The 24,256-nt window shown below is 40.9% G+C and overlaps 1 protein-coding gene across 1 annotated transcript in view; it reads left to right on the top strand.

The window, feature by feature from the left end:
- Positions 1 to 24,256, top strand: part of MYBL1 (MYB proto-oncogene like 1) — a 1,413,299-nt gene that overhangs the window by 315,034 nt on the left and 1,074,009 nt on the right. The window contains exon 6 of the mRNA XM_044067371.1: positions 23,705 to 23,882. Within this exon, the coding sequence (XP_043923306.1) occupies positions 23,705 to 23,882 (178 nt within the window). The remainder of the gene's footprint in view (positions 1 to 23,704; positions 23,883 to 24,256) is intronic.

The raw sequence follows: 24,256 nt of genomic DNA, 5'->3' as shown, positions 1-24,256 counted from the left end.
TAAAGCTTTACATGAGCAGAATTCAGCTACATGCTTAATTTCTGGTAGATAAGTCCCTTTGGGGGAGCCCTTCCACACCGACAATATTGCCTTTTTAAGTTTATTGTGATTTATGACTAAAGCATTATTTTCATTTTGTGAATTATGGAAATTTAGTAATATCAGAAGTTTCTTGAAGAAACTGATATTTTAGACTGGGTTTTATTATTGTTTTTTGCGGGCTGTTTTTGTGAAGAAAACACTGCTTTTTGAGACAGTTTATTTGGACTTAAAGTGTTAGGAATGTAGAAGTATTTTTAAGGCTTTTAGAGTATTTTAAAGTGTTTTGGTGTTTGTGTGCACTTTGACAACTTATCCTCAACTCATTATTTCTGTCACTGCACTTTCTGGGAAAGGGACTTGGAGGTCTGACAATTCGTTGGTGTATTGCTTATGCTTTTCCTTTTAAATTTTGTAGGAGTGTTTGGGGAAGTGTGAATGTATATTGCATATGAGCACTACTCTGAAAACTTACTTTCTGACCCACTCCTTCCATCAATATTTTCTGGCAATCCGGCTTCTTCCATGACTACAGCATGGATACTTACTCCTGTCCTGCTCTTTCTTCTCCCACTGTACCTAAAAAGAAAAACCAACAAACTAAGGAGACCTTGCCTCAGCTTCTGGTGGATGACTCTGCAGTGGTCATTCATTATTCCTCAAACTACTCACTGTTTTTTCCTAATTCTTCTGTTGTAGTTCCTTCAGCCTCCATGGACTAGGGGTTAGCCACGTCCTCTGTAACTCTTCCAGTGTCTGAACTAGTCACAGGAGAACCATCTTCTTTGGGTCTAGTAGTTTCCTTGGGAGGTTCTTCCTAGGTGGCCGCGGAAAGAGGCCTGTTGCCCAGATTAAGTGCCCATCTTTCAGTAATCTTTCTCCTTCCAAGAATGCCTCTAGAAAAAATTAAGCAAAAGGTTAGAGGTTGCTCATCTAAAGGCATTTTGTTTGTTCTTAAGGATGATATTCTTACCTTGTCCAGGAATTTATTGCAGACTACTCATTCTTGGAGATCAGAATTCCAAACCAGGTGTTGAAGTGGATAAAAATTTCTGAGGAAATTATGTCAAAGGAATCTGACATAGAGACAGGACTTCATTCTGATCCTCAAACCCACGACTTTGATTCATATAAGAGTTTGTCCTCTCCTCCTTTACAGTTGTTTTCCCATTCTGAGGCTATTTTCAGGGTAAATTTATATTTTTCCTGGGGACAAATTGTTGCTCCCCCTGCTTTGAGATATATTATGATATGCTACAAGTGGATATGCCACATACTACAACAATTCCTCTTATTATACCAGGCTTGGAGGGTCTGTAAAATACTGCCTACAATAACCAAGGCGTTGAACCTTCACTCCATAAAAATGCAGACAGACCTTATAAAGTACCTCATTCTAACCTGCCTCAGGTGTCTATAAACATGCTTTGAAAAGTGTGCATGACTGTGCAAATTCTGTGCATTGGGCCACCACTACTGCCACATGCCTGGGTACATAATCAAAAGTTTCTGATGAGGTAAAGTCTGAGATTTTAAACTCTACGTTAGATTGGGAGGTTTTGTTTAGCCCTTTTGCTGATTAGGTTCTCAAACAGTTTTGTTGAAAGACGGGAAATTAATTACCTCAGTGAGTTTCTAAGGTTTCAGGCTCCCCATTACAAATCCCTATGCTTTTTCTCCCTTTGAAAAACAAAATAAATTCTTACCATACTGTGGCAAACATGCAGCTAAAAAGAGATGGCAGGAAGGGAATAATAACAGAAAGCATGGATCATTTCAGGAAAATGGAACCTAATACTTCAAAATGACTATGCCAGCATTCTTCCCCTCTCTCCTCCCCTGCTGCTCTAAATCTGGCCCTAAAAAACTGGTTCTCAATCCTTCCCTTTGACAATAGATTCTTTCAGACACATGGGTAAAATAAGTGTTTCAGGAGGGCTACAGCTGTCACTGGCTACGCATACCGTCTTTCAAGTTAATTCCTCCCCATGCACTGAACAAAATAGTTATTTTATCAGATTCCGTCACAAATGCTGTCCTTGGCCGGTGCCTATAATCCAAAAGTGGCAAGGGTTATACTCCAGAATGTTTCTGGTACTAAAGAAAGAGCTTTCCTGGAGACTAGTTGTAGATCTTTCTTTTCTCAACCTCTTTGTGTGAGTGCCAAAATTCAAAATATTGACCCTACAGAGTCTTTTACCTATCATTCCTTGAGTTATGTGGTAACACTGAACCTAAAAGATGATTATCTTAACACTCCCATACCCGTAAACCTCAAAATAATTCTCAGATTGTATGTGTCTGCGTCATATTATCAGTTCTCTGCATTACTCTTTGGGTTATACACAGCTCTGAGGGTATTTACCAAGTGTGTAGCACCAGTGATTGCTCATTGCACACTGTGGGACATTCACATCTTTCCTTATGTAGATGACTGACTTTGTTTTGCAGAGTCTTTTTGACAGATATCAGGATTCCATTACATGCATTTTTACATTCCTTCCAGTCTGGGTTTCCAGATAAATGTTCAAAAATCCTCCTTGGCTCCGTCACACAACGTTGTGTTTCTTGGTAGTCTTCTAGATACTTCTCTGTGGAAGCCATTTCTATTTTGGGAAAAGGTGTATTTGTATCTGGCAGCCTTCCTGAGCTTCTCCAGTTAGTCTCTGACTACAGCCAAGGATATCTCAGGATTCTATGTTTCATGTCTTCCATGCTTCTCATGATTTCTATTGTCAGATTACACAATAGAAAAAGTCAGTGGTTTCTAAAAAAAAAAAAAAAAAAAAAAAAAACATATGGACCCAACATTCTCATGCTGTGGAATTTCAGATTCTGATTTTGTGCTTGATCAAGAAAAAAACTGCATTGGTGGAAACTTCTTTACTTGTAGTCTAGGTCTGCCTTTTCCTCCTCTTATCCAAACACAATTTGTAACTACAGACACCTCAGATTTTGGTTGGGGATTAGTTTCTGTGGGGGTAAGGGTGCTAGGCCTGTGGGACAGTTCAGACAAAAGAAAATAAATGTCAAAGAGATGCTAGCTGTGATCCATGCTATAAAATCTCTTCATCATCTGTGTCCTCTATGACCTTAGAGGTGATTACAGACAACACCACAGTGATGTGGTGAATAAACAAACAGAGGCACCAGGTCTTACGCTCTGTGCATGCTGGCTATGATGGCTTCGTATGTAGCTTTGCAATGCTCTGTACCCCTCCGAGCATCTTACATTCTGGCAGAGCAAAATGTAGTGGTAGATCAGCTGTGCAGAACCAGGACAGACTCTCATTCATGGAAATTGAACAGGGTTTTTTTTTCTGTTGGGAAACCTGTGCTTATTTTACATTTTGTGACTAAGGTAAGTGTTTAAAGTGCTTTTTACTGTGACTTTTTTTCTGGGTAACATTACTTTTTTTGCTACTTTCCTGTTTCACAGACTATTGCTAAGCTTCCCTGGGAAACGTGCACCATTTTTGGCTAGACCATGGAGCAAAGTACTGTTTCCTTCAATGGACACTCTTCCAGCCACAAAAAAAATATATTGTAATGCATCCTTTCCACCACAGCAGGCTGGTAATTTGTCTCAGCCACTGTGGCTAAAGCTTGCTCTTCAGGCCACTCAGCTTTTTCTTCAGATCTCTGTGGTGTAGTCCATACAACCATCATAGACTGTGGAATAATCGCATCCTCTGTGGTTTTTGGGTTTTAACTACAGACACCTCAGATTTTGGTTGGGGATTAGTTTCTGTGGGGGTAAGGGTGCTAGGCCTGTGGGACAGTTCAGACAAAAGAAAATAAATGTCAAAGAGATGCTAGCTGTGATCCATGCTATAAAATCTCTTCATCATCTGTGTCCTCCATGACCTTAGAGGTGATTACAGACAACACCACAGTGATGTGGTGAATAAACAAACAGAGGCACCAGGTCTTACGCTCTGTGCATGCTGGCTATGATGGCTTCGTATGTAGCTTTGCAATGCTCTGTACCCCTCCGAGCATCTTACATTCTGGCAGAGCAAAATGTAGTGGTAGATCAGCTGTGCAGAACCAGGACAGACTCTCATTTATGGAAATTGAACAGGGTTTTTTTTTCTGTTGGGAAACCTGTGCTTATTTTACATTTTGTGACTAAGGTAAGTGTTTAAAGTGCTTTTTACTGTGACTTTTTTTCTGGGTAACATTACTTTTTTTGCTACTTTCCTGTTTCACAGACTATTGCTAAGCTTCCCTGGGAAACGTGCACCATTTTTGGCTAGACCATGGAGCAAAGTACTGTTTCCTTGGATGGACACTCTTCCAGCCACAAAAAAAATATATTGTAATGCATCCTTTCCACCACAGCAGGCTGGTAATTTGTCTCAGCCACTGTGGCTAAAGCTTGCTCTTCAGGCCACTCAGCTTTTTCTTCAGATCTCTGTGGTGTAGTCCATACAACCATCATAGACTGTGGAATAATCGCATCCTCTGTGGTTGTTGGGTTTTAACTACAGACACCTCAGATTTTGGTTGGGGATTAGTTTCTGTGGGGGTAAGGGTGCTAGGCCTGTGGGGCAGTTCAGACAAAAGAAAATAAATGTCAAAGAGATGCTAGCTGTGATCCATGCTATAAAATCTCTTCATCATCTGTGTCCTCCATGACCTTAGAGGTGATTACAGACAACACCACAGTGATGTGGTGAATAAACAAACAGAGGCACCAGGTCTTACGCTCTGTGCATGCTGGCTATGATGGCTTCGTATGTAGCTTTGCAATGCTCTGTACCCCTCCGAGCATCTTGCATTCTGGCAGAGCAAAATGTAGTGGTAGATCAGCTGTGCAGAACCAGGACAGACTCTCATTTATGGAAATTGAACAGGGTTTTTTTTTCTGTTGGGAAACCTGTGCTTATTTTACATTTTGTGACTAAGGTAAGTGTTTAAAGTGCTTTTTACTGTGACTTTTTTTCTGGGTAACATTACTTTTTTTGCTACTTTCCTGTTTCACAGACTATTGCTAAGCTTCCCTGGGAAACGTGCACCATTTTTGGCTAGACCATGGAGCAAAGTACTGTTTCCTTGGATGGACACTCTTCCAGCCACAAAAAATATATATTGTAATGCATCCTTTCCACCACAGCAGGCTGGTAATTTGTCTCAGCCACTGTGGCTAAAGCTTGCTCTTCAGGCCACTCAGCTTTTTCTTCAGATCTCTGTGGTGTAGTCCATACAACCATCATAGACTGTGGAATAATCGCATCCTCTGTGGTTGTTGGGTTCCCCTCAGTGGGCAAAGGAGATCTACTCTTGTTGGTCTAGGGAGAAGAGGAAGAGATTGTGTCCTCTTTTAGCCGAATTCTTATGCCCATCTCTGGAGAAGCTGTTGCGGAAAAATATTGACAAAGTATTTCTACATATTCTTGTCAAAAAGAGACAAAAACTAGACATTTGTCTTCTCCTTTGTCAGTTACTCTAGACAGGAGTAATTTATTGGGCTTTACTCAGGGTCTTAACCTTTCTTATAAGGTAGATTTTGGAAAAAGAAAAAGGGATTCCTCTTCCCTGAAGAAGGTCAAGAATTGGAATCAGTAGGGGATTGTGAAAGCATAGATGCAGTTTTTTTTTCACTCATCTGGTTTCTGATTCAGACTCTGAGGAGAGTTTGGTATCTGATTCTCCCTATGAGGAATTCTCTTTCTCTCTCTGAGACTATTTCCAGGATGAACCAATGTTTTCAGTGAGAGAATACTGAGGTTTTTCAGTCCCTAAGAAAATATTATGATTTGTTATAACTGGAATTTCAAGACTCTTCACTCATCTCTTCACTGCTTTCAGCACTGAAGGATGTTTTTGTTGCAGGTTGTGGTTTTGCTGACAGTCAGCCTGCTGCTCCTAATAAAGCAGATATATTCCAAGTTCCTCAGTCTTTCAAGGTTTTATACACTAATCACATACCTGACCTGGCAGCTATAGCTTTAGTAAATCCATCTGCTTCCAAACAGTTTACTAATTGTTTTCCTTCTCCTTCTGATAAGGATGGAGATGCTTTTGATAAGTTTGGGAAATGTGTGTGTGTCTGCATCTTTTATTTTTAGAATTCTTTCTCATGCTCATATGCTAGTTTATTCTGACTTATTGTGAAAGCATGAGGAAAGTTCTGGCTTTGTGTAATTTGGTGTAGTTTATTCTCTTTTCAAGTCACAACTCATTGTTTGAAATATATCTATGACTCTGTATATATTACTTCTAGGGTTGCTGCTACTGGTATTTTTTTAAGGAATTTCGTCTTTGTTCTCAGAAGATGTAAAATGAAATTTTTAATTCTCCCTTGGAGAGAAATTTAGTTTTTGGACCCTCTGCTGCAGAGGTTATCAGAATATATGATGGAGAGATAAGGTGACTCAGGGAATCTCTCAAATTATTCACCCCTTTCTGTAAATTCTGTAGGGGATTCTGTGATTCCTTGTCTAATTTTGTGAAGAAACAAAATAAATCTCAGTAGAATGCTAGCAAGCAGATGTTTAAAAAGCAATGACAGGGAGGTTTCAAAGAGAAGGCAGGAACCATCCTTCTAGAGCAAGGGACAGTCTAATAAGTCAGAATGACTGTATGATGGACATTGTCCTCACCTCCCACCTTGGTATTCCCTTTCCCCTTCCAGAAAGTCTGAATTTCTATTCCTGTGTTTGTCAACAAATTGTTTCAGACAATTGGCTTCTGAATGTGCTCCATCTTGGCTACAGATGGCAGTGGAAGGGGATTCCTCCTCATTTGTTGAACCAAACTCTTCTTTTTCCTTCTGTCTTGCATCATATGCTGTCTCAGGGGTTAATAGAAGCTGATTCAATGTTGTAGTTTCTGTCTGACTGAATGTGTGGGTTATCATGTTTGACCTTAGTGCCTTTTTTTCAAGATCCTGGATCCAGGCCTCAGGCTCCTCTCCTACCAATAATTATCTCTTGTCCCTCTAATGCCACAGATCTCATTTGCTGTCTGTATGGTCAAGAAATGCTCTACAAGGATTCAACGCTCAGATTTTGACTATTTCTTAAGAATAACTATCTTTGGGTTCTTTCCTTAGTACAGCCTTACTTTTTCTAGGTACCTTTGTACCCTTTTTCAACATTTGCTAGTTTTGTTTGAATATTCTTCCTGCCTTTTGCTAGGTCTTTTGCTGTGTAGTTCTTAGAATACGGTGGTGTTAGCTGGGCATTGTGAATGTGTGCGTGTGTGTCTTCTTTTTCTTCTAGGATGTCTGAAAAGGTCCTGGGCCTTTGGGTACAAGATTCCCCCCAAATATCTGCTGGATCTGTGCATGTGTTGTTTGGTGGTAGACCATCTCAACATTGAGTAAGAGTCCTGTGCTTTCTTTGGAGTCAGGACTCTCAGCCAAAGGAATAAGCTGGTACTTAAGGGTCTTCTCCTTGCCCAAGTGGGATACTTGACCCCTTTGGCTTTCACATCAACTTCTCTCTTTGACAAGAAGCTGGACAAAGCCAAACCTGCTAAGGACAAAGATAGTGAAAGGGCGAAAAGTAAAGAAAAGGAGAAAGAGAAGCAAAAGGAGTAACTTAGAAAGAGATTCCTGGGCCTGGTGCTGAAAATCCTTAGGCTTTTGGATCCAGCATTAGGAAAGAAGCAAGTCTGGATTTGAACACCATCCCTGGCATACCATTCTCCCAGAGCCAGACAGTCCTTGGTTGCACTCACTTATACACTGGGAACGACACTGTTTCTCTAGACCTCCTTCCGTGGCATTTTCATACGGGTCCTTTATTGAGAAGCCTTTCCAAAGCTGATATCAATAGGATGATGAGAACATTTCTTCAAGTGCAAATTCAGATGGGGGGGTCCTCCCTGCTCCTCCCCAACATAGGTTTCTAGGTCTGTTTTAGTCAACTCCCTTTTTTGATTATTCCTTCTCCAGTTTGAGCTTTGGATTAGGTGATCAGGGTTGGACATTATGCTTGTTGGAGCCCGGAGTGGCATCTGCTTTGACTTGGACAGTTTCCTTTATCCTTTTAACTCTGGCAGTATCAGATTACGAAGGGTCTTGGAGAGGAGGAATCGGGACTAAGGTATGGTGGATTGAGTTTGATTCCAAGGTTATTGGAGCTGTCCCTGCTTTTGGGTGCTTTGACCTTAGACAACTTGACTCTAATGTCGGCTTCTGAAGTGAACCAGGTCAGGACTGGGAATGTTCCTTCCTTAGGGTTTTCATATCCTAAGAGGCTGTCTGATGTAAAGATCTCAGCTTTGGCATTTGAAGCCTTTGAAAGAGTCCTCTCCAGATCTAGAGAGGAGGATCCCCACTTGCACTTGGTACTATCCTGACTTCCTCTGCATCCCACGATGCCTTCCACACATCATATCCATTAAGGACAGCCAATCTGAATTAGCATTGTTTTTCCTCACTTGATGAGTTTCCATTCTGATTGTCAACCTTTTTCTGTGGCATCCTAAAAAAGAAGCCACAGGATCCGCTCTTACAGAAGGAGGCATGTACAGGCCTCTTGGGAAAAAGTCGTCAAAATTAAGGAAAATTTCTGTTGTCCAGTCTGTGCTGGATGTCTTTGCGTTTTTAATGAAGAGATTGTGGACTGTCTGGTTCAGATGCCTGCCTCCCTGTCCTGATTCTCTTGGAGGCCGATAAAGAGCATGCCATTTGCACATCCTCTGAGGCTGAGCTGACATCCATTGAGGATGAGAAAGGGGAATCATGGTTGGTAATTTTGGAAGGGCCATGGGGGATTCCGCAAATTTTAGTGAGGGAAGAAATCCCAGATTCTCTAATAGAAGTACACCTGGACTTGGAACCTCTGAGGTTTGTCAGGGCAGATGTCCCTGCTAAAAAGAAATTGGAAGCAAGGCATATTGCTCTTGTTGCTAAGGACCCCCCAAAAGAAGTGACAAGATTTTCCTATGGTCTTTTTAAAGTCCTAATGGCATTGAAACCTCTTCAGGGGTTTGCATTCCCTTCTTCTCTAGGGATTCCTTCTACTTCTACTCCTTCAAAAGAGGACAAAAATGACTACTACTTCTAATGAAGAAGTTTTAGATTCTGTGGTCCAGTCTTTAGCCTCTGCTTCCCAGATTAATTCACCTCTTCCTTTGGGTACTGATGAGGACAACACATTTTCCTTGATTCCTGTATGGAAGAACTTGCTTTTGATTATACTAATCTTAAAATTATAGAACATTTTAAGTGGGAAAACACGTAGATGCCCTCCAGATAGATTCCCTTCTCCTCCTGCAGTGTCTTCTGTTCTTGTGAGTTTATTAGATACCTTCACATCTGCCTTTTAAGCTCCTGAATCTCAGCCTCCTGCTCCTAAAAAAAACAGATTTTATAAGATTCCTGAGGCTCTGATGTTTGATTATAACAACCCCTAATCAGACCCTTTGGTCAAGCCTTCTAAGCTTCTTGGAAACTCTTGACATCTGACAAGGCTAGCAGAGCCATGGACAGATATGGCAAGAAGGGTATATACCTCTGCTACCTTGGCTTTTAGGACGATCATTTATCAGACACATATGACCAGATATGTGCTTCCCCTTCTTTTCAAAGTGGGGGGTGTTTTAGCTTGTATGTCTGTGTGTGCTAACACGACTTCAGCTCTTTCTTTGCTCTTTTCTCCTTCCCAGATAGCTAGACAAAATGTAGCTATGATGCTGCTGAAGCTTCATCTAGAGCAGCTACATCAGGTTCAGTCATAAGAAGGTATTCCTGGCTTAGGCTTCAATCCTTTCCAGAGGAAGGAAAGGGAAAATTAATAGTCTTCTCTGGATACCCAAAAATTGTTTGGCTCTGCTGCAGATATATAGTGTTGCAAGACATGGGTAAGGTCATGCAAGATCTTAAACAGATTTTCCTTTCCCATATTCCTAAGTACTAAATGAAAAATCTCACGTTGTGTGCAAACAGCCAAAACAGCCTTTAAGGATAAAAGATCATTTAAAAGGGTATTGTGATTCAGGGACAAATACCTCCTTCCAGGACAAGTCTGCTTCCATTTGACTAGACTCCTCCTCTTCCCCTTGGCCAGATTCCTCTTTCTCAGAGCATACTGGTCTATTCCCATTTAACATTTAGCAGGAGATCACAACAGGCAAGTGGGCTCTGTCTGTAATTCACAATGGCTACCACTTGGTGTGGAAGTCCCTTCTTTCCCTTTCAGGCATTCCTCCTCTTCTTCCTCCTTGCCAGTTGCCTCATTTTCCTCCTGGACTACAAGATTGGTTGACTAAAGGTATTATTCAGCCAGTGGTTCCTTGCAGAGGGCAAGGGTATGTGCTTCACGATGGTTTTGGTTCCCAGGAAGGAAGGTTCTTGGAGGCCCATTTTAGGCCTCTCCTTTCTCAACACTTAAAGTTCCCTCTTTCAAAATGCTGACTCTTCAGTCTGTATTTCCAGTGGTTCTACCTTAGGGCTTTTCCATTTCTCTGGGCTTGATGGATGCCTGTCTCCATATTCCTGTTCACCTTCTCTTCAGGTTGCTTTTATGGATCTGTATGTCTTCCTTACATTATCAGTTCTGTGCTTTGCCGTTTGGTCTTTCTACATAATCTTTTGCAGACTTCATAGTATTCAGAGTTTTCCTTACTTGGACGAGCCTCTCATTCAAGCTGTTTCTCAGCAGGCTCTTCTGCAGGACTTAGAATTCACAACACTTCTTCTTTGCAGTGTAGGCTTCACTTCAAATCTAAAGTCAGTTCTGACTCCTTCTCAAGACCAGGTTTTCTTGGGTTGCAGGATGCAGACTTTTACAATAATGGCTTTTCTTCCTCTTCCCAAGGTCCTCTGTTTGACAGCTTTTCTTCGGTTCCTTCTTCCTTTGCAAGATTGCAAGAGACCTCAACAAGATACTTTCAAAAGCCCTCTAGTTCATGGCATCCGCTATCCCTATGGTTCACTTTTTCAGACTCCAGATAACACTGAAACCTCCTCATATGAAGAATTTGGCTTCAGCATCATCATCCCCTGGACGTCCATATTCTTCTCTTTGCATAAGGAAGGAATTTCTTTGGTAGATCATCCAGATACCTCTAAATATAGGTCTTCCCTTAGTGATATCTCCCCCACTCAGGAGCTGTTTACAGATGCTTCAGACCTAGCCTGGGGGCTTGTTTCAGCAGCATCAGGGTTCAAAGTGTCTGGTCTCCTCTGGGAGATGAAAGAATGTATCATTGTCAATTAAATCAAATCTCTGATTTGCTTCTTCAGGTCCATTACTTCTGGTCTCCAGGTGCACTCAAGTTCTTTATAGGCAACACCACTGTTATGTGATACATCACAAATTGGGAGGGGGGTGTTTAAAATCTTCCTTTGCAGACTTGCCCTCATAGCATCAGACATTGCCATATGGCATCAGCTGGTTCTTTAGGCAATCTGTATTCTCTCAGAAAACCATGTAGAGGCAGATTCTCGCAAGTTGATGTCGCACAGAGAGGGTTTCCAAGTCATTATTCATCGGTGGGGTACTCCTCAGGTGGATTTATTTGCCTCCCCTCAGAACAACTTCCCAAGTTCTATTCCAGAGTGCTATGTCCTCTGGCTTGGAAACGAGACACCATGTTTCTTTGAGAGAAATTGTGCACCTAGAATGCTTTCTTGCTAGTGGCCTTAACTTCTGCCAGAAGAGTATCTGAACTTCAGGCTCTTATGGGCATTCCTCCTTTTCTAGTTTTCCACAGAGGTAGGGTGCCTCTTAAACCAATCCTACTTTTATGCTTTAGGTCGTTAGGTCGTCAATGATGTGTCTTTGAATCAGACTATTCGTTTTACCCCCTTTTTTCCTTCTCCCCAAAATGCAAGTGAGAAGATTCTTCATTGTTTGGATTTGCACAGACAGCTCAGATACCATTTGGATAATACTAAAGAACTAAAGATATTAGCACATGTTAGCAACTTTGTTTCTTTTCAGGACAAGAAATAGGTTTGGCAGTCCCCAAGCAAACCGTTTACTCTTGGATATCTAAAACCATTCCTTTTTGATACTCTTTCCTTGGAAAACAACTTCATACTTTTGTTCAAAAATCTATTCTAAGATTCGGTATGCTAGATCCATTTGGAAGCTGCTACTTGGCTTTCCTTGCAGACTTTTACTAAGTACTGCAAGTTGGATATGTTGTCATGGGCCAGAACAGGTCTTGCTCCTTAGGTCCTCATCTCATTCTTTACAGAAGCGTTAGTACTCTCCCTATAGTAAGGGATACTGCAGTAGTGAATAAGGAAGGAAGGACACAGAACAGTTGTGTAAGAGCTTACCATAACAATAGATATCCTACTTATGGTTGCAGTATTCTGTCCCTCCTGCCTTCCCCTGTTGGATTTTTCTCTTTTTCCTTTGGCTGAGGACGACTTCTTTTCTTATCTTTCTTTTTGAATTTACATATATCATGTTACTTTATTCCTCATTTGCTGATCATGTTCTTCTGTGGCAATTCAGTTCTGAGGGTTTTGTGTTCATACATCACTACTGTACCTTGAGGTTCAGATGTAGGGGATACGTCTGATGTATGGCACATAGAAAGGCCCAGGTTTTGGTATGCTGGTCACATGTACAGTTAGCCTATGCAGGTATACTGTAACAGTGGTTAGTAGGTCATCTACAAATGTTCTTCCATATCAATGTTACAATTTTCTTTACATAAGGGATCTCCTGCCAAGAATAGCCCAACGTCCCCCCAGCATACCAAAGCCTTTGGAATTTATAGATATCGTACGTCACACGTATGCTGCCTGTGCAAAAGCATGTGGCATAAAGATGTACAAATGTACATACTTCAGAACTTCATTGCCACCAGTGTGAATACATCATTGAACATCTGTCTGAACGTCTCTTCTTTTGTGCTGGTTACCACAACATATTTCAGATAAGTGTCCCGCTGGGTTTCTTCTCATCTCTTTTTATTTTTGTGTGTTTACACATCATCCAGAAAGGAAAAATGTCAGTGTGGAAGGCAGATTCTTCATAAAAGACCATCATGATCAGTGACTCTTCCGTTTGGGTGCTTCTTGCGACCATACACAGTGTTCTCTCTGCCAGACATTTGTACCTAAGACCCCATGTGAGTGTCTTTCCTCCATATATATTTACTTAAAGAACCAAATTCTAAAATTGTTGGTGCAAGGTGCTATGGTGGAGTCTTCCTGTCTTTAAGGTCCGACACCTATCAAGAAAAAGGGAAAAAAAACTCTGGTCTAATTCAGCTGCAGTCCCACCTCCCTGGATGTCTCTCTCGAGGCTGGTGAAAGCCCAGAGGATTGTCTGGTTGTTGCTTTGGATTCCTGTGCTAAGACCATGTTGGAGGTCAACATGGATCTGACTTCTCACACATCCTCAGAGGCTTTACAAATGTCTGCTCCAGACATTAAAGGAGAACCTTGGCTGATTATATCTGAGAGACCAAGGGGGCGATACTGCAGATCCTAGTTTGGGAAGTGACTCCTACTACATTGGTTGAGTGTTGGCAAGAGTCCAAACCTCTTAGGGGTTTTCGGGCAGATAGCCCTCAAATGAAAAAAAAAAAAAAAAAACATATTTTCACTGCTGTTAAAGCTCCTCAGCATGAATGACTAGATTTTACTCAGGGGTTGTTCAGTGCTTTAATGTCTTTGAAGCCTCCTCAATGAGTTTTTCTGCCTGCTCCTTCTTGGTCCTATACTCTAAAGAGGATTTGGATGTTGGAGAAGAGTCTTTGACATATTCTTCTCAAATCCCTTTTTCTTTGGATTATGGGCATGGAAAGAAGATTCTATTAATCCAGATTCTCCCTTAGAAGAGCTGTCTTTTGGAGACACTATTTCTCACATGATGGGATATTTTAAATCGGACTGCTCTCAGGTTTCTAATATTCAAAAGAGGTATTATGAGCTCCTCCTGAAGGAGTCTCCCACACTGTCTGCTTTTTCTCCAGTCTTAGCTGCCCTCTTAAGATACATTGTCAGCAGCCTCTGTTGTCCCTGATTCCTCCGCCTTCAGCCCCTAAGAAGCCTGACAGATTTTACAACATGCCTGATGATTGCAAATTTTTTGTACAAATGTCCTTCTGCTGATCCTTTTGTAGAACTATATCTTCTGACAAACCTTCAAAGCTTTTACCTTCCACTGAACTACTTTCTTCAGACAAAGATAGTAGAGCCATGGAACGTCTAGGTAAAAAGGTTAATACTACTGCCTCCCTTGGCCTTTAGGGCTATTAATTACTAGACCTATATTACTAGTTATATTTTAGCTTTCTTTCCTCAAGCTTCTCGGGGAATGTCTGACCTTCCTGATTTGTAAGGGAAGGTCTCAGTTCTTTCTTTATTGGGTTCTACCCCTCAAGTGGCTCATCACTCTGTTAAGTGTAGTTATGATGCGGCTGATGCTTCTTCTAGGGCTATTGCATTTGGTTATGTTTTGAGGCGCCACTCATGGCTTCGTCTTTGGTCTTTACCTGATGACATTAAAGCTAAATTGTTAGATGCTTCTTTTGATAATAAGAACCGTTTTGGTTTTGCTGCTGCTGAGCTTTTTAAGTCCCTTCAGGATAAGGTAAGGCCTTGCAGAAATTGAAACATGTTTTTTGGTTCTCCTATCCCTAAATTTGAGGCACCATCTGTCCAAATATGCAGTTTCGCCCTCCACCTAAGGGTAAAAATGGTTCTAGATGTGTACCCCCAGCTAAGTCTACTCATACTCCTACTTCTCAAAAGCCTCCTTTTCAAGACAAACCAGGTTCTATGTGACAGGTTGCTTCCCCTTCCCTAGTCCAGGTTCCTTTGTCTTTCTCTGTTACTTCCCAATTGCTTAAGGGTCACTCAACCTTGGGTTTTGTCCATCATTCACCGGGAATATTTTATGGTGTGGAAATATCTTCCTCCTTTTTTGGGCATCCCTCAACCTCCACAGCAACAACTTCCCTTCTTTCCAGAAGTCCTTCAGGCCCTTCTGGCTCAGGGCACCATTCAGGTTGTACCCCCTACTCTGGAAGAGAAAGGTTTTTATTCCAGGATGTGCTTGGTTCCCGGGAAGAAAGGCACCTGGAGACCAATTCTGGACCTTTCTCAGCTCAACACCTTTATAAAGGTCCTTTCTTTCGGATGTTGTCCTTTCAAACCTTGTTCCCTCTTCTTCTTCACCAGGCCTTCTTGGTATCTCTGGACTTCAAGGATGCTTACATACACATCCCCATCCATCCCCTTTTCAGGAAGTTTTTACATTTTTCTGTTTCTTCCTTGCATTTTGAGTTCTCTGCTTTGCCCCTCAGCCTCTCTGTTTCCCCAAGGGTATTCGCCAAATGCCTTGCTCCTGTCATTGCCTTCTGTAGGATGAGAGGGGTCCAGATCTTTCCTTATCTAGATGACCTGCTCATTCAGGCTTCATCCTCTGAGATTCTTCTTCAACACCTCCAGTTTACTATTTATTTGTTACTGTTAGAAAAATATGTATTAATGTGTGTATGCTTAATGCCAATTAATAACCAAGTATTTTAATACGCTTTTCATTCTATTTTTCATACACTGTATTTTATACAAATTGAGTTTCATATGAGACTGAAAAAGATGCTTTTTGAAAACTACAGTATGCTTTCCGAAACTTGCAAGTTTCCTTCTGACCTAGTAATTGCTAGCACAGCAATTTTCATGTTTATGCCTTTTGGAAATGTACTTGAGAAGCAGGTGTTTATCTGCTAGGTCAGGAACGAATGAATGAACAATGCTTTAATTCTGTAAATGTAATGATTTTAGACAAACAGCTCTGTTCGAAGGATGGGAACCTGAGCAGCTGTAGTAACTTAGAGATAAAGTAGACAAAGGATTATTAGAGAAATGAACTGCTAGCATTGTGCTTGAATTAACCATAGTATCTTGAATGGTAACATAACATGTATCTAACTGGGAGTAATCAAGGCCATGTTGTTTTCCTCAGGAAGTTTCACATAAAAATTGATAAATCAGCAGAAATTCATGGGAAAGATGGTCAGCAGATGATGATGAAAAAGGTGGTAATCTATTATGTCAGCATGGTAGGACATAACCAGTTTAAGAATGTATAAAAATGAAAGTATTTCCTGTTTCTGGTTAGACAAACTCTGTATTAGCATGTTTTTTTCTCCTTGCTGCAAGATTAAAGTGCCTTAACCTGAACCTACCGTGTTTTGATCATTTTTAAAGTATATTTTTCCTTTGACAGTTACAAAGCCTGAGGTTTACCATAAACTTTCAGAAATTGGTCCTGGTTTCTTCTTAGGATCATGTTTTTCTTGGCTGCAGGATCCAGACCATTCTCATGCTGGCATCCCTGCCTCCACTCAGGGTCCTCAGTTTGATTTCCCTTTTTTCTATCTCTTCTTCCTCTGGCTTCAGTCATAGCCAAGGATGTTCTCAGGGTTCTAGGATTCCTGGCTTCCACCATTCCTATTCTGCCTCTAGCCAGGCTCCATATGAGAAAACTACATTGGTTCCTCAAGTCACTGTGGCTTCAACACTGACATCCACTGTATTTCCTAGTTCCCTTCCTTCCATGTCTCAAGCTTGAGCTTCAGTAATGGATTCATCAGCTTTCTCTCAACCCAGGGCTTCCTTTCCAACCTCCAGTCCCATCTCTGGAACTTTTTATGGATACCTCTAACAAGGGTTGGGGAGCTTCCTTAAGTTCCCTGAAGGTCCAGGATCTCTGGCCTTCCCATCAGAGGTCAGATCACATCAGCATCAAGGAGATGAGAGCTCTGCTTTTAGCGCTTCTGGATTTTCATTTTCTCTTCCAAGGCCCCACAAAGTTTTCACAGACAGTACAGCAGTGATGTGATATATAAACAAGGGGTGGGCACTGTCCTACCTTCTTTGCAGACTTGCTCTTTTTGTCTGGGATCTAACTGTCCAGTATCAAGTGACTTCTCAGGCTATCTACATTCCTTCTGATCAAAATATAGTGGTAGACTCGTTGAACAGGTGCAGCACATAAGCTCAGGAATGGATGCTTCACAGAGATGTGTTTCTGGACATTGTTAATCAATTAGATATTCCTCAAGTAGATCTTTTTGCCTAAAAGACATAAGACAGGGTTACCTTACAAACCTTACAAACCAATCCTTCCTTTCTACCAAAAGTGACGTCTGAATCAAATATAAATCAAACCACTCATTTACTATTATTTTTCCTAAAATATTTGAACAAGGGTGAATACATGCTACATCTGTTAGGTGTACACAGGCAGCTACGTTTCTACATATTCATAACAAAAGAGTTCAGAAAAACGGGCCAGCTGTTTGTCTCCTTTTTCACCTAGTCAGTTGAGTTCTCCAATTTCTAAAGTAACAGTGGCCACATGGTTAACTAATTGCATTTCCTGGATTTATTCTCAACAAGTCCTGTCCTTACCAAAACCACCTAAGGCCCATGCAATTATATCCGTGGCTACCTTATCTGCCTTCTGGTCTAGAACTTCCATTGATGATATTTGTGCAGCAGCCACCTGGTCTAATGCTCATACCTTTATTACTTATTACAAATTGAACTTAATTTCCAGAAGCAGAGCTGCCTTTGTTTCAGCAGTTCTCCGGAATATCCTTCCATGAGGGTCACCCAAGATTTACATAGCTGCGACTGTGTCCCATAAGTTGAAGAATGAAACAGGACAACATAAGATATTAAATTTATGTACTCTCCATAACTATGTATATTTTTGAACATTTTCATTCTTCCTCATCTCCCCTCCCTCCTTCCCCAGTTCTGTCATCTTCTGGACTGATCTGATGGACTTTGTGAGCCTGTAGTTCTGGGTTTGAGCCCTGCTCGAATTTTCTCTCTTGTTATATACTGAAACCTTTATGGCAGCAAACTCAGTCTGAGGTATTGGGGATAGACTAGAGCATTATGGGTAAAGGGAGGAGCTTGAGAATTGGATGCAAAGTTTGTAGAATGCAGACGAATCAGATCTGAGGATTTGGATCCATAACTCATAAGTTGAGGAAGAATTTCCAGCATCAACAGCCATTGTCTTTTAAAATTTAAGTTCTAGGATTTGTGGTAATGGGAAATCAGTCAGTGGAGACATCAAATTTCTCAGAATCCAGGTTTTCCATTCTCCACTGTTACTTCAAAGCAGCCAGTCACAACAGATGCCTGTGACTTGCTTGGGGAGGAGTGTGAATGTGTATAAATGTGCTGGGGCTTTGGGACAAAGAGACACAGTCCAAAGTATATAAACATAAAACAGATGCTAGTTCTTGTAAGTGCATTCAACTCTCTGAACCACCTGTGGTTCCCAGGATCTCTTCGTGTTTACTGACAATACCACCATGATGTGGTGCATAAATAAGGAAGGATGAATGAGATCTTGCCCCCTGTGTAGACTAACCATGTTAGGATGTGATATAGCTTTACAGAACAGTATCACCCTGCAGGCATCTTATATTCTGTCAGAGCAAAATTGTGTTAGACAAGTCTGGTATACCTTTTTGCCTCCTTTCTAAACTATCAACTGGCAAAATTCTGTTCCAGGACTCCAGGCAAAAAGTCCTAAATAACAGATGCCTTTTCATTTCCTTGGAGAGGAATGTTCCTGTATGCTTTTCCACCCTTTCCACTGATATCTAGGGTACTTCTGAAAATTCAGAAGGGCTTACCAAGAATCATTGTGGTAACCCCCTTCTGACGTGGGCAACATTGCTTCCACCTTATTTTGGAACTTATCAGGGGCAATTGCCACAAGATTCCTTACAGACTGCATCTACTCTCCAGGATCAGGGATATTTGATATAGCCTGACCCCAGACAACTACAACAACTGCCTGGATGATGTCTTAATTCTTTTTGGGGACCTATTTTTGGAGGACATGCAGCAAGTATTACTGGAGGCCGTAAAGCTTGTTACTATATAATGCATACGTATGACACTGGCATAAGTCTAAGTCATCATGGTGGCTCAGTTTGTGTGATTTTTATGGACAACTTTAAGGTGTCCTTTGCCAATGCCCTCTTTGATGGATCTATGCTTTGTGATTCTATGGTAAAAGAAAAGCTGATGGGTGCAAACAGGATGGGAAACTGGAAGGGAGTCAAATTTATGAACCCTCAGAGACTTCAGGAGTAATTAGAAGGGTTCCACATCCCTTTGGTTTAAGAAATCCTAGTGAAAACCCTTTGATTCTTCCTCAGATAGGGGTGGCTGTGGCAGAGGAGGCGCCTTTAATGGATGCAGACTCTGTGGTCATAAGGGTCCAATGAATCAGGGGTGCAGAGAACCCTCTTCTGGGCGACAGATTCAGCCCCCTTGAAGGTTTGCACAACTGTTCATCTCTGGAGGCAGTTGGGGGGGGTGCTTATCTTTCCGTCTTGTTGCATGGATGGCTATAATGGATGACAGCTGGATGTAAAATATCATATCCAGAAGCTATACTATACCATTTTCTCCAAAAATTAGAATAAATGTTGCTGTTACTGGATGTTCCACCCTCCTTAACTGCAGTTGGCCCTTCAGTAGCTGTCCATCCTCATTCAGAAAAGTGCCATCCAGGAGGTTCTACCAAATTAGAGAGGGTCAGGGTTCTACTCCAGATAGTTTTTTGGTTCTGAAGAAGATCAAAGACCTCAAGCCAATTTTAGATTTCAGTGGCTTAGACCAATGTTTAAAATGAACCCCTTCAGAATAGTCATGGTATTCTTGATTTTGCTCTACCTCAGTGCAGAAGACTGGATGTACTCTATAGATCTTTAGGATGCCTATCTCTACATTCAGCTAGGGGCCAATAATTACCAGTTCAGTGCCTTGCCCTTTGGTCTCATCACAGCTGCTTGGATGTTCAGCAAGTGCATGGGAGTAGTTGCAGCTCATCTATGACTCAAATGGATATGCATTTTCCCCTATCTAGATGGTTGTCTCCTTGTTACATCAACCAAAGAATCATTACTGTCAGCCAGAGACTATGTTTTACAGCTCTGCCTATACTTGGATATCTCCATAAATGATCAAAAGTCACAGGTGCAGTCTTCACAACAACCAAGTGTCTTTTACTTCGGAAAGACTATTATTCCTCCAACACACAGTTCAGATTCTATATCATAATTAGTTCCCCCAGCATTGCTGGTTCTCAGAGCTCTGGATCTTATGGTTGAGTATGTCAGATTTCACACGAAGATACTTCAGTGGATGCTTTTCACACACTGGTCACAATGAGCAGATTCCCCTTCAAACACAGGTTTGCTTAATTCTGACTTGGAGAAATCCTCTAAATTGGTGTCTGCTTTCTGCAGTCATTCACTTAGGAAAAACATTTGTAACACCCTCTCTGTCAGCAACAGTGATCACGGATGTCTCCTCTTTGGGATGGAGTGGGGGTTTCAAGGGGAGGATAGTCCAAGGGGTTGCACAGCAGACCGTGACTTTTCCTCATATCGACATCCTGAAGATGAGAGTAGTTCTCCTAGTACTGCAGGGATTTCAAGACCTCTTGCTTTTAGGAGTGACGGCCATACAGTTGGACAACATGTTGATAGTATTGTATGTCAACAGGCAAGGAGGAACCAAATCCAACCCTGTCTGCAGGGAGACCATGAGTGTATGGCAATGGACATTAGATTTTGGTCACTTTCTGGTGGCAGTGCGCATACAGGGGGAAGTTAGGTGGCTAGCAGACAGTCTCATCAGGTTTATCCTGTTGCCTCACAAATAATCAATCAATCTATTAGTGGCTGAAGAGATTTTCAATCTTTGTGGCCAGCCTTACTGTGATTTGTTTGCCTCTGTCTCCAACTTTAAGTGCAGAAACTACTTCACCCAAAGTTCCCTAGAGAGGCAGTCATCAAGGGATGCTGTAGTGTGTCAGTGACCTCCTGGTCTTCTTTACACCTTTTCCCTTCTTCATATTCCCAGGTTCTTACAGAAGGTCTGAAACTGCAAATCAGAGGTAATCCTCATTTCTTCATACTGGCCTAGGCAGACTTTGTTTCCCCTGATCAAGCCTCACTTGAAGTCTAGATCCTCAGCCTAATCTTCTCTCTCATCCATCCAGACAGCCTCATCGGGACCTTCTCAGTCTCAAGCTAATCACATAGATTTTCCAGTTACCTTAATGGTAGTACTTACTTCCCTTTCTGAAAAGGTGGTCCACTTTTTGTCTTCTTGTCAGAAACAATCTACTGAAAGGATCTATAAATGTGACTGGAAGCATTTTTTTCTCTGGGCCACCAGTCAAGGACTAGACTCTTATTGCTGTTGTTTCTGAGGTTTTGCCTTGTTTTTCTTCCTTATATGATACAGGCTCCAGTTACTCTGCTATCAAGGCACAGTTGGCTTCTGCTTCACATTTTCATCCTGAATCGCAGAACGCTACCCTGGCATCAGATAAACTATGCAATGCTTTTCAAAGAGGTGATTTCCTCATCCTGTCTTCTATTCCAGTTTTTCACAAAGATAGAGTTACCTTAAGAGCCAGTTGAACATTAATTTCTAAGGTGGCATCAAAATCTGTTAACAAATATATGAATCTCCCAGTATTCTTTCCAAGTCATTCCAGCAAAGGCAAATATTTATTGTACATCTTAGGTGTCCACAGACAGCTCATATTCTAACTTCGAAGAACAAATACTTTCAGTTCAGTTGCTTACATCATTGCTTCTAATATGTTAGGCACAGAGGTTTCTAAACAGGCACTATCAGATGGTTGTCTGATTTTATTTCCTTTACCTTTTCCAGCAACAATAAAGTTTTACCTATGAAATCAAAAGCTCATTCCATTAGGTCTACTGTAATTTCTATAGCTTCTCTAAAAATTAATTCTTATATGACAACAGCACCATGGTCTACCTTTATAGTACTTTCCAAGCACTATAAATTGCACATAATCAGAGCTGCATTTGGAACTTAAGTTCTGAGGGGTATCCTGTTGTATCCCCCTTCCAAATTGTCACTTATTCTGCATAAGATTACAAGTCATATTTCAGTTGCTTCTAGAACTTGTAGTCATCAGGCAACAAACTCAATCTGAAGGGAGGGGGTTATGGGAGATTATGGAAAAGATTTTGAAGGAACTTGAGGCTATGTAGCACTGCTAACAGCCAAATCAGATCCTAATTAGCAGCTCAGTTCCCATCAGTCATATTGGATAGACTGGAATGAAAATGATCCAGCATTATGCTATCATATAACTTACATTTGCCTCAAATGCACACAGTCCCACACGGCCCCCCTTCTTCTCTTGCCAACTGTTTTATTAGTTAGTTCTTCAACATTTAGACGTTCATCATATCTTTAATTCTGGAAAATGCGACAGCAGTAAAATATATCTGTGCTTTTCAAAAGGACTGGGGAATTCACTGATTCTTGGGGAATCTGTAGAACCAGTTTTAAACTAAAACTTGATTCTGCTTGGCAGAGCAGTTTCTTTATTCCAAAAGTGTAGTTTCATTTACATGCCAGAAGGCACATCACCATATCATACAACATGATTTATTTTATTCTTGTATTGTTATTCTTTGCATCTTGACTACTGTTCACTACATCCAGATAATGCAAACTTCTCAATTGCTGTTACCCTGACTTTATAAAAAAATATTTCTGGTTTTGAATACTTAGGTGTACTGTATTGAGGAATTGTCCCTGTTTGATATACCAGCCAAATTCCTGGGAAAAATAAAACTCCTCCTTTACAAACCTCCTTGTATTTGTCTACTCATCTGCTCAAGGCCTCCTGGGAATCCCACCAACACTGCATGGTTCTGAATTATTCTCTTGCATTCTTGAGCCAGTATCCCTTTTCAGACTCTCCATTTAATTGATTTGATTACCTTTCACCTTTTGATTGAGATGATCTTTATATATTGCCCAGCTCAACCAAGTAGTTTTATAAAAATTCTGTCCATCTAGCTATCTTAGCTACATCAATAATAGCTGCTGTTTCTAAAGCAACTTCTTATCAAGCTGATTCCTTATTTTACTACAAGCTATGATACATCACCTAAATTTGACGCTTCAGAGTCATCTTGGCTCAGTTGTCTTTACAGCAGGAGTTTCCTAAACTGCTGCTGGTGACCTTTGTCCTCAATGTGCATGTCCCTCAGAGTTGCCTTCCTCTGCCTGTCTTGTTCTTTTGATACATCACCTGTATTGGTGCACATTGAGACTGGTTGCATTTTCTCTCGACATCACCATATGTTATGACTTTCACTAACTGACATCCAGAAGTCTGGAGGATGAATAGATCATAATGCAGATTCTAGTTACACCAGAATGACTTGGTGGGTACTACTTATTTAGTTTATGGGTCTTAAGAGCCTGAAGTTGAGCTGGGGACCATTGCTTAGGCTGCCATAAGTGGAAAAATATCATTTTTTCCCTGTGTTAACGAGTCACACTTCAACAGGCCTTCATTTCTAAAGCATAATCCGGCATCACATTGAGGAACTAATAGTCTTAAAATGATTTTCTTTACACTGCTTTTGCATACAATATATATATCTAATGTATATGCTTGTTATCTCAGATTAAATGTTAATTCATGCCTGATGGGAAAAAAAAAATCAATAAACTGATTTTTTAAAAATCAAGAAATTGATTAAAAAAATATATATTTTTGTTGGTCAAGCAGTTAATATTGATTTTCTTTTTTGTTCTTTGCTTGAAATTTTGAATCTAGCTCATAGCTGTGATTTAAATCTTGCTTAACTTATTATTATACGTCTTTTATGTATTTTTTTTCAGGACTGACAATTCCATCAAGAATCACTGGAATTCAACAATGAAAAGAAAAGTGGAGCAAGAAGGCTATTTGCAGGATGTCTCTGATTCAGAGCGCTCATTTCCATCAAAATTGCCATCCAAGTCTTGTAGCGCATTGGACACCTTGCAAAGTCAGGTCTTCATGCCCATGCTAACACATGTAATGCATTTCTAAATCCTTACATAACTGTTTATTTTTTTATGTTGATTAACTGATTAAGATTATGCATGTTGCATCAGCAAACCAGTGCTGTAGTCAGTTTCATTTATTTTATTTTTTTCGTGGTAGAGTTGCTTGTTGATGGACTGATAAATTACCACTTGCCGAACTTTTCTTTTTTGTGTGGCTGGGGAAAGAAAATGATCTGATGTAGTTAACCTCATTTGGTCTGCAACCTGTGGGATACGGATCCGATCTCGGATCTGAGCCGGCAACTTTACAAAGCTTACATCCGAGCTCCTAGCTCCTCCCCTTACCCATAATCCCCTGCCAACCCTGATTGACCTCAGATCTAGTTTGCCACGCTTAGGTAC

Source organism: Protopterus annectens, chromosome 3.part1 (genome assembly GCF_019279795.1).
Source record: "Protopterus annectens isolate FY-2018-M chromosome 3.part1, PAN1.0, whole genome shotgun sequence".
NCBI lineage: Eukaryota > Metazoa > Chordata > Ceratodontiformes > Protopteridae > Protopterus > Protopterus annectens.
The sequence above is the reverse complement of the archived record's forward strand: the minus strand, read 5'-3'. Positions and strand labels throughout refer to the sequence as shown.